General features: G+C 36.9%; 1 protein-coding gene across 1 annotated transcript; it reads right to left on the bottom strand.

Moving 5' to 3' along the window:
• Nucleotides 1-1,696: 1,696 nt before the first annotated feature.
• Nucleotides 1,697-8,977, bottom strand: LOC111373556 (glycine dehydrogenase (decarboxylating), mitochondrial). The gene is made up of 15 exons (XM_022996105.1): nucleotides 7,763-8,977; nucleotides 7,296-7,541; nucleotides 7,140-7,217; nucleotides 6,797-6,897; nucleotides 6,521-6,716; nucleotides 6,194-6,319; nucleotides 5,705-5,890; nucleotides 5,520-5,633; nucleotides 4,435-4,587; nucleotides 4,086-4,274; nucleotides 3,555-3,632; nucleotides 3,343-3,468; nucleotides 3,146-3,244; nucleotides 2,886-3,003; nucleotides 1,697-2,018 (listed from the first exon to the last, which is right to left on the bottom strand). Exons 1-15 carry the CDS (start codon nucleotides 8,975-8,977, stop codon nucleotides 1,924-1,926), a joined length of 3,120 nt encoding a protein of 1,039 aa, XP_022851873.1. The 3' UTR covers nucleotides 1,697-1,923.
• Nucleotides 8,978-15,296: the final 6,319 nt, after the last annotated feature.

The raw sequence follows: 15,296 nt of genomic DNA on the forward strand, positions 1-15,296 counted from the left end.
GGTCTAATATTGATTGAATGCCTAAGCACTCAAAGATTCTCTGGAGTCCGTCGATAGCAAGAATCTGCGAAATACTGCTTTTTTTCTTCTTCTTGTGTTGTTTATGAATGGCATGCTGGCATAAAAAATCTTCACTTATCATTCATTTAATTAATTACTTATCTTTAATAAGATTTAAATTAGAAACCATAAAAATAAATTAAATAAATTTATCAAGGCAGGGGACGGAGAATGTTATGTCCCAAATATAAAAATGTAGTTTTTGAAAGTATTCCATATTAGAGTATTTCATTCAAGGGCAAAGCTCCTTATTGGTTCCCATTTCTTAAAATTTATTTTCAATCACACATTTTTTGGGATTTATAATTTTTATCAACTTTTTATCAAAATTTTGATTTTTATCCATATCCAAAAACTAAGCCTTGTTCCCATTAAATTTTGGATCAATTTCAATTTTAGTTCATTGCTAGATTTAAGGTTTATTGTTCACGGGAAATATAGAAGAGTTAGACTATAATATTAGAAATCACAAAAGACTGTATTAGTTTGGTTGACCTTTCCTCTGTTGACTTGTTTTGATGAGATCACGTTATTGTTATGAAGGTGAGCTTCTTTAGGATTATGCAAAACATGTCTAAACTACCTAGTCTTTCATCTCTTAATTTACCCTCATTCAGCACACCTTTACTGGATGAAGGTTTAAGAAAAAAGACAATTTATGACGAGTTAATAGAATGATCGTTGATGGGGGAGGGAGAGAGAGCAATAACGAAGCTAAACTACTTTGTTTCAAGTCAAAAACTTGTACCACTTAAAGGGTATTGTCACCCTATAAACGATAAATAACAACAATAAACCATATTTTCTTTAAGCTTTGGATAGATATGTTTCTATACTTCGGGATTATTAGTATGTAGTTTGTGTACATGTCTTCCCTCCTACTGATCACATGTACGAGATCCACTTTTTAGTCTCTTTTTTTTTTTTATCAGGTAAATAAATATATTGATTAGAATTTCAAGTAAAACTACTACGAACATTCCCGAGCATAGAAATCAAACATCACAAAAGATCTAAAGATCCAAAACATTATAGACTCAAAATGAATCCAAACATAAAGTTTAAAAGTTTCTGGTCTCTCTTTCTACCATGCCCAGTTGCTTCTTGTGGATTTCAAAAACCTGCTTTCACTTCTATTAGCCCCCGTTTGGCTCTCATTATTTCAAATTTCAATGGGTAGAGTAGTATTTATTTATTTATTTATTTATTATTATTATTTTATTTTTTTAGAATGGATGGTTAAAAATGAAGAAAAAAAATTTAATTTATGTATAATATTATTTTATGAAAGATTATGTAAGTAAACATAGGAGAGAGAAAAATAACAATTCATTTAATGGGGGCCGAGAGAGCTTATTAAAAACAGTAGAAAGTTCCACATTCATATCTTTGAACTTGTCATATTGTTTATCACAACAGCTAATGTAAGGGAAAAAATCCACTTGAAGCAGCTACCAATACCAGTCTCAGAGGCTCGGATTTGGGTCAAACTGAGCCAAACCAAGAAACAAGTGGCCCGCTAAGAGTGCAAAGGAGGCCTCAGTGGCCATTCCCAGACCGGATTTATGGTTGGGAAGAGAAACTACATGACATGTTCGTTATGTTAAATTGGACTCCATATAAGTACGACACAAAGTTCAAAACAAATTTCCAATTTGCGTGGGCTGTGCCATTAAAAAATAGATATCAGAAGTAGCAGCAATTACAGTGTGTAAAGTTGCAATCAGCAACAATCATTATAAATGATCGACATTGTAAGAAAATGAAAGCATCTATAAATAAAACATGAATCTTTTATGTACGACAAAGATGATGAATTTGTATCACTCGATGAAGGAACTTTTGAAAATGAAGGGCAGCCCTTTAAGCAGTGGCTGCAGCTGGTTCATCGGCCATCTGTGAGACTGGAAGGAGTGTACATGTGAGGTTACGATCACCATACACATTGTCCACACGTCCTGTAATAACAATAACAAAGTTGTAATTCTTACTCGAAGAGAATAGTTAAATTCAGAGACACAGAATGAGAGAATTCTTGATAAATTTGGAGTCAGCTACGAGTCTCTATTATCTATATTTCGTTCGGTTCATTACTACATCTACGAAGAAAATTAAAGCAACTAAATTCGGTGTGTCATATTAGTTTTTCTCTATCCCTCCCTCTTCTATTTTGCTTCGCCAAAAGCGCATCACTCTTGTGAAGTGTGAACAAGAGAATATTCTAAGAAAAAATGGAAAGTCTAAGCAACAAACTGAATTTAAAGGCAAGTGTATTTTATAAGAAAGCTCTACATGTAATGATACGAAACATTTAGAATGAGATGGCATGTATCAAAAATTTTGATTTCAGAGAGAACATAAGCAGAACCTTCTTCCACAGTTTGCAGTATCCTCATTGAAATTTTTGTTATATCCCAGGATTTTAGGGAATGATTAAACTTCACATCCAAGGAGGAACACAGTACAAATTGCAAAGGTGAAAAAAAAAAAAATAATAATAACTTTCTTGTTACAAAAGGAAAAACGATAGGATATATGAGAGGATAAAAAAATGCAGAATAAGTTGTATCAATACAGTCAATGCTCCGTGGTAATAAAATTAGTCAATTTTAAAGAAATGAACTTGTAAGGGGGAAGATTAACAATTATCATTTAGAGTATATTACGTAACATAAAAAGAATTTCACGCTATGGCTTTTTACCTAGAACTAATCTCAAACATTAAACAAGTTTCCTCATGAAAAAAATTGAACGTGTACAAAAATCAAGTAATACTACTCTATTCTCTGCAGAACGCTATTCATCATCGAGTTTAGTAAACACACCTGTAGATGGCCAGAACTTAGCAGTTCTGAGCCAGGAAGCCGGGAAGGCAGCGTATTCCCGAGAATATGGTTTTGTCCATGCATCTGCCATCAGGAGTGACGGTGGATGAGGAGCCCCCTGGAAAAACATTATTGGGGTTAAGTTTCTCCAAATATATGCTAAAACAGAAATCTCAAAAAACATGTTAATTTGAATGTCTACAAACCACGATTTAATCAAATAGAAGCAACAGCCAGACAAGAGGAACATGTAAATTTACCTTGAGAACATTGTTGTGAATATCAGCTTTTCCTTTCTCGATTTGTGCAATTTCTTGTCTAATCGAAATAAGAGCATCACAGAACCTGTCTAACTCTGCCTGCGAACAAAACGAGATGCGCTTAAAATCACAAGGGAGAAATTTGCATTCTACGTTGGGTGTCTGTTTATGCAAGTGAAACTGTGTTATTTTTTTACCTTGCTTTCGCTTTCGGTTGGTTCAATCATGAGTGTGCCGGGAACAGGCCATGACATTGTTGGTCCATGAAATCCATAGTCAATGAGACGTTTAGCAACATCTTCAGGCTCGATTCCAGCAGTATTCTACAGTATTCGTAAATTGCAATATGTAAATGGCCAATTGCATGGAAATGGGAAGTCATGTGGAAATGATGTTCAGCCAAAATCACCTTAAAGACCCTCAAATCAACAATGAACTCGTGGGCGACTGTCCCGTTTACACCACGGAAAAGAATGGGGTAGTGATCCTGTTAATCAAAGCTTAAAATATTAACAGCAGTCGTTTATCGACCTCAAATTTCAATTGAAGGAACAGATGGAATAGCCAGGGTCACAAACTCACGGTTGAAGCAAAAAAAAAAAAGAAAAAAAAAAGGTTAATGTTTGCATAATGGGAGAAAGCATGTGTTACAAATTGAGAGAAACAGCAGTACTCTCTTACATTGACTAAGAGCATATTTAGCTAAGCTTCAACATTTTTAAGGAATTCTTTTTATCAAAACATGTTTGAGCATTTTTAGAAGTTACTCTATTATTGAGATTTTTAGGGAATTAAAGATAGTACTTTGCTTTATTTAAGATTAACCAAACATGCTCTAAGGGCATGACAGTACATAGCACCTCGCGTCCCATTAGGATACCATCAGGATGCAAAATGCACATAATAGTAGACAGAACAAGTAGAGAGAAGAAACGGAGACCTCCAAACGCTTTGCCATGTAGTTAGCATTCAAGATGGCTATTTTAGATGCTTCCGTCAATCCCTTCGAACCCATCATGGATATGTAGGTATATGATATTGGCAAAATGAGTGCAGATCCCCAAGGAGCAGCAGAAATAGTACCAAGGGGCTGAGAGTTGTCCGGAGTGGGTATGCCTCCTGTGGGAACCTGCAATATCACAATAAAGTCACAATATGGACCATACCGGAGTCGACTATTCCTCACTCACTCACTCTCTCTTAAATTTTCTGTTTAATAATTTGCACTTAGCAAATATAGAATATTTACATCCACATCTACAGTCCACAGATAATGTCTTTCGACATACCACGGGATGAGACGGTAGAAATGGTGCTAGGTGTTTCTTTACGCCAATAGGCCCCATTCCAGGTCCACCTCCACCATGAGGAATACAGAATGTTTTGTGTAGATTAAGATGGCAAACATCTGCACCAATAAAACCTGGACTTGTAAGCCCAACCTGTACAAAAATAAATTAGATTCAGATGCAGCTTTGGAGGAAAGGCAGTGAAGAGAAAAAAGGCACAAAATTGGTTCCACATATTGCAAGGATAAGAAAAAATAAGACCAACCAACTAGGCCTTATTCCAAATAAATTCTATGTGAATCCTTTTTCGGCACTTCATTTGGTCAATTGCCATTGATGCAATCAAATAATTAACAATCGTACAATAACATGTTACTTTTGGACTACCTCTCCATCTCCTAACCATTTTTACTTGTACTGCATCGTTCTTTAGGTCCATAAATGACATGCTCCAAATACCTAAGTCATTCTTCCCTCAATTATCCTCAATTGGTGCCACTTTCATAACATAAAAAGAAAGATATGAAATTTCTCACCCTCTAATCAACAAGATATGGAGACAACTGAAAACGAGAGGCCCGAACAACTGTAAGATATTGGACAACCATTCTGAAAATGATGATATGAGGAACAAGTCAAAACTAAATTGATATACTAGACCGGCTACTAATATATTACTTTAGCTCCAGTGCAATTATTCTATCCTTTCTACCAATGTGAAGACATAGACTATGACGATAAGGATAAGACAATGTCCCAACCTAATGCATCATCTCAGTGCCATAATAGCTAAACAAAGGTAGATATCCGAAGAATGATCGCCATGAGAATCATGGTTCTGACATTTCGATTCTTAATTTCTCTCAATGAGGAAAATTCTGATAATTTGCTCACGCATATCAAGGGAAAAAAATGGTCAATGTATTCTCAACTATAATCTAAGAAATGAGATAAGTTTAAACACAGAAAAGAATGAACAGTGGAAGGATAAAAATATGGGTATCAATATTCTAAGAACATGAAAACTAACAGAATTGTTTTGCAAACTAGAATGGGAAAAAACTAGAGCAGGAAAACATACAAACCTGGGCATTCATATTGGCACCATCCATGTAAACTTGACCACCGTTGTCATGAATTATCTTGCATATCTCATCAATTCCTTCCTCGTAAACTCCATGAGTTGAAGGATATGTAACCTGATTTGAGTAGAAGTTTTAAGAAATAGAAATCACTTCTCATAGAACTTTAATGATAGTTATATATATACCATAAGAGCAGCTAGGTTCTCCTTATTTGCTTCAGCAGCCTTCTGTAACTCTTCAACGTTAATGTTTCCCTTGGCATCCGTTCCAACAGCAACAATTTTCATCCCGCACATGGCGGCACTTGCAGGATTTGTTCCGTGTGCTGAGACTGGTATAATGCAAACATTACGGTGGTGATCTCCTCTTGACTACATTAGAAGTTAAACATTAATAAGTTTCGATAATAGAAAATTTTTGGAAGATGTAAATTGACCCTGGATCATAGGAAGTTGTCCCCAAAGGCAAAAATTAAGATTTTCAGAATTCAATGAGATTGTACCATCAACTCTCTTATGAATATAACAATATTTTATCAGCCATTAACTCGAATGATATCTTGCATACTTGATTTTTTAGGGAAAAAAACCTTGGAAACCTCTTGATTAAAATTTCTCTGATGTCATACCTTCTAGAAATTTCTAACATAATGTCCTATGTTGGAATTACAATACCAGATGATATGCACGAACGACCATCAATCCAGCATACTCCCCAGCAGCACCAGCATTGGGTTGCAGTGAGAAGGAATCAAAGCCAGTAATTGTACTCAACATTTCACCCAAATCATTGAACATTTCCTAGAAGAAGGATATCATATTTCAATAGCATAAATGATGAGAAGTGCTGCTGGAAATCATACGTACAAAATGAAGAGTTTAGGATATGTTTGGTATGTAAAACTAGACAGTACAAATAAATAAGATTTTAACTTTTCTTTTTCCTCAATACTGTCCAATTCACCTTACCAAATATGTCAAAATTCATTCGAAATGTAAAACCTGGTAACCCTCAGCCTGTTCACTTGGGGCAAAAGGATGTAAATCTGCAAATGCTGGCCACGTTACTGGCATCATTTCAGTTGTTGCATTTAATTTCATCGTACAAGATCCCAAGGGAATCATGCTGTGGCACAACGAGAGATCCTTTGATTGAAGCCTGTGAATGTACCGAAGCAGCTCATGCTCAGTGTGGTACCTTCAAAATTACATTAAAAGTTAAATTGGAATTTTAAAACTTTAATTGATACTATCAACTTTCAGATGGAAAGGTCATACGAGTTAAATATTGGGTGAGTTAGATATGTGCTCTCCCTCAGAAGCCCTGAAGGGATCACATTTTGAACCTCTGCCGCAAGGGACGCAGCAGTGAATGTCACCTAATAACAATTCATTAAAGTTAATAGCATGTAAATGATAGAAAATTACAAAGAGCATGTTCCACTTATAAGTAAATAAAAATAAGTTTTCGAAGTTGAAAATATGTAAGTTACTTATTTTAAAAGTAACTCTTTTTACTAAATGAGTAAGTTATTCCATCTTTTTTGGAGGCATATTTTACCTTTTTCTAAGGTTAGGCAAACATGCTCTAAGTCATCCAAAAAGAAATAGCTATACTTACAGGCTTGCCACATGCAAAAACTTCAAATAGTTTGTCAACATCTTTTAAAGTGGTGGTTTCATCAAAAGAAACAGTTACCTGAACAAGAAAAGGTTCAGTCATATCCAATTAGAAGTTATAAATTACAGATCAAGAAAGGAATATATTTAAACTCACAGTATCATTGTCCACAATCCGCAAATTTATTTCACTCTTGTAAGCAACCTCTGCAATGGCCTTTGAATCCGCACATTTGACTTTCACAGTATCAAAAAAGGGAAGACTCTGGACTTCTACAGTCCCAAGTTTTTTTAATCCAGCCGCTAATGTTCCAGCCAAACCATGAACTCTTTGGGCAATGGTTTTCAAGCCTTCTGGTCCATGGTAGATGGCATACATAGCAGCCATGTTGGCAAGCAATGCCTGCATAAATACAACAGGATATTCTCAAAAAACACAAAATCTACAACTTACACTGCAGATGAGCAAGTTGATTTTCATAATTGGATTGATCAAGTTCGATAGACACTCAAGGTCATGAATTAGAGATAATGGTTTAACAATTAACTCATTTCTTATTTATCTCTATCCACTAGTAGAAGCAAAACAGAAAGAATGGTTATGCAGTTCATAATTAGACTTACCTGAGCTGTACAAATGTTGCTTGTAGCCTTGTCTCTGCGAATATGTTGCTCACGTGTCTGCATCGCCATACGAAGAGCAGGTTTTCCCGTAGAGTCAACACTGACTCCAATAATTCTTCCGGGCATCATCCTCTTGTATTCTTGGGACGTAGCCAAGAAAGCAGCATGGGGGCCTCCATACCCCATTGGAACACCGAACCTCTGAGCAGAACCAACTACGATGTCTGCCCCCAACTCACCCGGAGGCTTTAACATTATCAAAGCCAACAAGTCAGAAGCCATTACAACCTTCACATTATTGGAGTGTGCATTCTTAATAAACTCTCCATAGTTCAAAACCTCGCCCTCGGTTCCCGGATATTGAACAAGAACCCCACAAACATCCCCAGATTTATAATCAATTTCATTAACATCTGAAATAACTACCTTAAGCCCAAATCCATCTGCTCTCGTCTTACAAATATCAATAGTCTGAGGATGACAATTACTAGCAATAACAAAAGTTTTCTTTTTCCCCTTCTGAATATTGTTACACATAGCCATTGCCTCGGCTGCAGCAGTCCCTTCATCGAGCAAAGAAGCATTCGACATAGGCAATCCAGTAAGATCGGTAATCATAGTCTGAAAATTCAGCAGGGATTCAAGACGCCCCTGCGCAATCTCAGCCTGATATGGCGTATACTGCGTATACCAACCCGGATTCTCCATTATATTCCTCAATATAACAGGAGGTACAAAAGTATTATAATATCCCATCCCAATATACGATTTGAAAACCTTATTTCTGGATGCTAATTTCTTCATATGCTCAATCATTTGAGCCTCAGTCAGTCCCTCGTCAAATTTAGGCAATCTCATACTATCTATACGAATAGATTTAGGGACAGTGGCATCAATGAGTGCATCAAGGCTATTAAACCCAGCATACTCCGCCATTTTGGATTGCTCTTCAGGGCTGGCGGAGTTATGCCGCCGTGGGAAGGTGTCGCTTGGTTTCAGAGCGTCCACTGTAATGGATCGAGTCCCAACATATTGTACCAAACTCCGGGAAGAAAAAATGTGAGATTTACATAAATTTTCACCTCGTACTACTTTCGAAGTTAATGAGGAAACATACCTCGATGGCCTGTATATTTCATTCTGGCGGGACTGCTTGGTTTCTGAAACCAGACGTTTCAGAACTGCCCGATTGGCCAATTTTCGGGCACGCTCCATCCTGAATATACAGTAAAAAATCAAATGAAGGGTTCAAGATTGAATTTAAACAGGCACCAAGAAATGGATAAGGAAAAAAGGCAAGAGAAAATGCACAAAGCTTTTGCTTTTTGTATTATTTGAATGTAAGATTTATTGTTCCGTGATCTAAAAAAGTGGGTAGCGGTAATGGGTTGGTGACGATAACTGTTACTGTGTAGTTACACGCATATATGTCAGCTATCAAATCTTTATAGTTCTTCCATATAGAATATATTTTGTGTGCAATAAATTATATGAGAATGGAAAGAATCAATTTCAAGATCCGACAGAGTGGGTGAAACGAGTGCGTAGGTGAGGGAAAAGACTGCCCACCAACTCGAGGAAAGGACAGGGATTCGGGGGGTCATGTGCAAATCTTGATGTCTGCAGGGGGGCCTCTGCAATCCTTTTTTTTTTTTTTTCATTTTTGGTCCAATTGTGTGTGTGCGTGTATAATATAAGTCCGTGAAAAGAGAAAATATTTGTGAGGCTAATTGTATATATTATGCATGTTTATGCTAAAATTATATTTATAGTAAATTTTGATAAAAGTTGATGAAATTTGATAAAAATTGCGAGGATCATAAAATATCTAGTTACAATCAATTATTAATTTTTACTTAATTTTTTAAAAAATTTTCAACTAAACCAAATAGGAGCTATATATAAAAATTTGAGAATGAATGAAACGGAACGGATGACATAAATAGATTGGGGAAAATTTTGGAATTTCTGTTTGAACGAATTGAGATGAGTAAAGAATCTCGATTAGGCATACTTCCTTATACATTTGATTTGTGTTAATTTATATAATTGATTATATTAGACGAGTATGATTCATGTTCTAATTGTGTAGCACGTTTCGATTTCATAAATTATCAAGATAACCAATTTTCACAAATCTGTAAACGAAATATATTAATAGTTCCATAAGAGTAAAAAGTTAGTGTAACCATAAAGTTTTTTTAGGTTTGATAGTGGGTTAATTTCACTCGTGGCGACTAGACTAAGCTCACATTTAACAAATATTATTTGAGGAAAATAGAGTTTTGAATAATAAATTTTAGGAGAATGTATGATTAAAGAGTTATAAAAAAGTTTTAAAATTTATGATCATGATATTTTATTGTGTGAATAGATGGTTGAAGATGAGTGTATAGAAAGAGAGTTTGAAAATAATAATTGTTAAATAGGGGTAAAGAAAGTTAGAAATAAATTTAATTTTAGCGGTGAAATTGACATTAAGTGCAAAGTTGAGTGACTGGTGGTGATATTTATCTTTGAGTCGGTCGGCGCATACACCTACAGGGGAGTTGGTGAATCCTCCGTGGAATAAAGACCGTCCGATAAAATATTGGTTCGGTGGGGATCCAATCTACGGTTGATAAATATTTGAGTGTTCAGTTCCTATTTAATTTGGCAGGATTCTTATTGGAGCATGAAAAGTCCCCATCGAGGACTAAGGAATTTGGTCCCTTGAGTGGGTATCTAGTGTAATTGCAATATTTCAAACACATTGAATTGTAATAGATATTTATATTCAACATTTAAAGGTCCGTTTGATTGTCAGTCTTTTTCATAAATAAATATATTTTTTCAATCAAATTCATATTTTTATATTGTTTAATTGATATTTTTTTTCGTAAAAAATATTTTTCTATTTTTAATTACGTGATCATATTTTCTTCAAAATCAAGAAAAATATTTTTTTTAGAGGCGGTAGAATTTTATTTTTCAAAGAATTCAGAGCTTATTAGGTAATGATTATAAGAATTGATTTTTTAATCGTTAGAGAGAAAAGTGGACACCAGTTTTGAGTGAAAAAAGTAAAAAATGACGGTTGAAATAATAAAATAACGGTTAAAAATTTAATTTTTTGAGATTAAAAATTGCTACCAAACATGCACTCACTCTCTCCTTCTCTTTCTCATCTGCCCACCAATAAAAATCGAACAAGTATAATATTTTATAGATTGAAAATTAAATCAATCAAACACATTTAATTAACAATTTTTGTGCAAATAAGTTTTAACCAATTGAATTATCTAGAATTTATTTTTTTCCATGCAAATTTTATGTTTACAATCAAACGTACACTAAATTTAAATTGCAATTTTCAAAATTAAAATTTCAAGTTTTTACATTTATTTACATTTGAATTGACACGTAATCTTTCATGTAACATGCATCTGGCTGTAAAGTTATTCGTATTAGAGAAGCTTCGGTTGCTGGGCTCAACCTAATGACATGTCATGTTATTTCTAGCAAAATTTTAAACAAATCTTAAATTTCTCCAACAACCGCAATTATCAAATTTTGATAGTTGAACATTAATTGTGGCAAAAAAAAAAATGTATTGCCGGCTCAACTCCCTTTAAAATTCCACATATAGATATCAGATTATCGAAAAGTTGAATATTACATGTTTGTTCAAGCTTAAAGGTTTACTTATAAATTAATTATTTTTATTGATCAAATTTAAAAATAAGCAAGCTATATATTTAATAATTTGGTAGAATTACTCTATTAGGAGTAATATCAAATCAAGCTGGCGAATCTTCCATTAAATAAAGAGTTTGAGTAAATATACATAGTTTGTACCATTATTCGATGAAAATAGCTCTTACATGTGTCTATATATAAGATTGTCCCATTAAAGTTTTTCTCTCCACAAAAACTATTAAAGATTATTCAAACTTGTCTTTTAATATAAATTTCCATATTCAACATCATACTTTTTGAGCTATCAGATGAAATAGCTCTCAAAGGACAAGTTTGAATTTTCTTTTGAATATGGAAATTTATATTAAGATATATTTCATAGTGATGCTACCAAAAAATTGTACCTGATAAACCGCGAACGTGTGGTCTGAACTCCGAGCTTGGATCTCACAAATGAGCACGAACAGTCTTCCGATACCTGAAATAAAAGGCAACGAGATGTGTTCTCGTCGCTCCTCCGATACTTAAGTCAGACGGGGAGTGATGAGAGAAGGTTTTGGATTAGCAATAATGAAAAGCGTACCTTGATGTTGAGCCTTGGCCAAGTATTTATAGGCGTTGGTGGGGGAGCTATAGAAGGATTTTATTACTGAAAGAGTCCTTCTCTCCTTAGGGCTAGGTGTTGGAGTTTAATTAGAAGTATTCTGTTAGAGTTCTAATCAGGGAAGGAGTAGATTAAGATAGGATCTACTTTTTGGAGATTAAGCCGGTGGGTACATGCCAAGTTTAAGGCGGGAATGGTTGAATTAAAGCATAACCCCGACCTAAATAAACCCCGACCTTATACCGACATGATACGCCAAGATCAACTCGGGGGGTCCAAGGTCAAGGTCGAGGTCGAGGTCGAGACTTGTGGTCGTAATGAGATCGAGTTCAGGGGAATCAGATCTGAGTCATCACAGGCCCCTGTGCATCTGAGCCGCAGATTGTGCAGAATCTACGATCTCGGATTGTGATGCAAAAAGGATGTTGTGGCTTGATATCGACCTCGACACCTGTCATTTACCGGTTGGAGATCTGCTATGTCACGTGTTTGCCATGTGGCTGGTTGTCAGAGCTCGAACTTGGATGTTTGCCACGTGTCCTGTCTTAAGGGTCTAGATTAAGCGACTGTTGACATGCCCATGACCCCTATAAATACCACCCACTATTCATTTTCACTTTTTCACTTTTTACTCTCCACTCTTTGTAAAAAGAAGCTCGAGTTCAGGGATAGTGGGTTGTGAGCGATCACCATTAAGGTAAGAGTTCGAGCTTTTAAGTTGTTAATTATTTGAGTAATGTCGAGCAATAGTAGTGGCGGTAGTAGTAGTAGCAAGGGGTCTAGTAATAGTGGTAGTAGTAGGCCTTCTAAGAGCTCAGGGGATAATGAGAACCCTACTACCCCAAGTATGGTTGTCGAAAGTCCGGGTGACCAAGGGCGAGACCTTATCACCCTGACTTTTCCTGTTAGCTCGCACTCTCAAGGGGAAGGGGTACTAACCTATCCAAAAAGCCCGACCACCTACAAGGAGCATGTAATTATTAAGATAGCTAGAGAGTTCAGGGTGATGCTCGTCTGCGATGTTAGGGTTCCCGAGAGCACCGAAGATGTCTTAGGAGCTTGAGAGGGAGAGATAACGTTTTTTAGGGATGCCCTTAAAGCTGGGATGCGGTGGCCTCTTCACCCCTTTTTTATCCATTTTCTTACTTCGTACTACATGTGTCCGGGCCAGTTGGCCCCTAACTGTTGGAGGCTGTTGGTCTATTTTTTTATACTACGTAGATGCCTCGATATTGAGCCTAGGCTCAACCTTCTGAGGATTGTTTATGTTATTAAGTACTCACCGGGGTTCAATTGTTTTGTGTATTTGTCAACCAAGGGGGACTTTAGAACACCTGAGACCCCAAGCTCTCTTCGGGGTTGGAAAGATAGATTTTTCTTTGCAAAATCTCAAGATCTCAACCATCCTTTTAGCCCAAGGTGGGAGATCCCTGATAAAGATAGGTTTAACGAGGGTTAGGTGTATTTTGAGGTTCTAGAGAGGGACAAAATAACGTTAGTTAACCACAACCCCTTAGTAGAGAAGATCGATTATTTGCTCAAGGATGACACCCTCGACCTTGTAAATGTTAAAGGCCTCGAGGGTATGTCTTTTACTTTTTATGCTCTGACGTCGTATTCTTGATGTCGAGATCAAGCTAATGCATTGTGATTTGTTTCTTGCAGATCTAGATATGTCATTCGATCCTTCGAAGCTGCTGGCCAATGTCCATCATAAGGCCAAAGGGCCAAAGTCTAAGGCCCCGGTCCCACAAAAGGGGAAGAAAAGGGCAAGGCACGTCGATGCTAGGGCACCTACCGTGGAGCTTGAAACCCCAGCACTTCCTAGGGGTCAACCCTCGACATCATGAAGCCCGACCTCAACGCCTTAAGGGACGTCGTAATATCAAGATCGGGCTCAGGGGTGTCAGGGCGTCATGAATTCAGGCTTCGAGCCCATTTCGGACAGTGCCCTCGAGGAGTATACGGAGTGCGCCCTTGTGAAGGATATTATTGATAGGTTCGAGAAGGAGGTCAATATTAATGAAGGGGTCAAGACATTGGAGGTATTAACCTTAAGAGTAGGATGCCGACCTTAACTGCACTTTTATTTTTTAATCTTCTTTGATCGAGCTGACACTGGGTTTCCTTTCCTTCTTTGTGTAGACGCTGAGTGTGGCGCGAGGTCTTATTTTGAATGGCATCAACATTTCGGGTAAACTGGAGGAGCTTTCAAAGGAAAAAGAGGGAGCTGAAAAGCGAGCTCGTGATCTTGAAAAGGCACTTGAGGCTGCTAAGGCAGACCTTAAGAAGTCTCAAGAGGAACTTGAGACATCCAAAGCTGAGGTCGAAGAAGTGAAGCACGAGCTTCTCCAGTCCCAAAGGTGCTTTGAGGAAGAGCCGACGAAGGCTCGTGATGAGGCTCGAGCTCAGGCTGTTGAAGACTTCAAGAAGTCTGACGAGTTTGGGACCCTATTGCGACAGTATGGGTCGAGCTCTTACCACTATGGGCTTCGTCTTGCCCGTTCTTATCTCCGTACAAAGGTCCCTGAGGATTTAAAGCACTGGTCGAGGATTTGAAGACGGTGAATGAGTTTGCAGGGGAGCTCGAACTATCGGCCTCAGAGGTCGAGGAGGATTGTGAGAATGATGATGATGGTGATGGAGACGACGCCGGGACTAGCGATCAAGGAGATGATGTTAAGATCGTAGATATAGATTAGGTCCTTAACCATGATGTTTTGAAACTTTTAGTAATGTTGCCCGACCTAGGCTCAGTACTTTTGTTCCTAAAGCAACCGATGAATGTTCGTGCATATTACTTGTTGTTATATAAGTTAATTTAAGCTCGTGTTTCAATCAATGCATAACGTTTTCAAATTCGATCGATACTTCGACGTTGAACATCAGGCATGCGTGAGCTCAATTCTTAGGTATCATACATAGTGTACTCATTGAGGTCGAGCTTGGGGCCTATAAGTCATTAAATAACCCGGGCATTCATGTTCGAGCTTTTTACTTGTAGTAAACTTGGGTGTTTTAAGCTTGGGAAACCTGCTATTATGTTATTTGCCTTGTTGCGCAAAAGGCATCGAGCTCGTGTGTGATCTGCCTTTTGTGAATTCAATTGTTAAATAACAAGTCGCAGTTATTATATGGAGTTATTGTCACGTCCATGTCTTCGAGACTGTTTCTAGATCGTAGAGGACGGGTGCGATTTTCACCATGCGAAGAGGCCCGACCCCAAGCTTGGCCATTTTGTGATTTTAAATA

This window comes from Olea europaea, unplaced genomic scaffold, assembly GCF_002742605.1.
Source record: "Olea europaea var. sylvestris unplaced genomic scaffold, O_europaea_v1 scaffold1142, whole genome shotgun sequence".
In the NCBI taxonomy this organism is placed as follows: Eukaryota; Viridiplantae; Streptophyta; class Magnoliopsida; order Lamiales; family Oleaceae; genus Olea; species Olea europaea.

Bases quoted from the DNA above. Each gene is read 5' to 3' on its own strand.
- LOC111373556 (XM_022996105.1), bottom strand. From the start codon at position 8,977: ATGGAGCGTGCCCGAAAATTGGCCAATCGGGCAGTTCTGAAACGTCTG. The intron at 6,898-7,139 runs GTAAGTATAGCT...AATTGTTATTAG, and splicing joins TTTTTGCATGTGGCAAGCCT to GTGACATTCACTGCTGCGTC. The intron at 3,469-3,554 runs GTGATTTTGGCT...CGAATACTGTAG, and splicing joins TTGATTTGAGGGTCTTTAAG to AATACTGCTGGAATCGAGCC.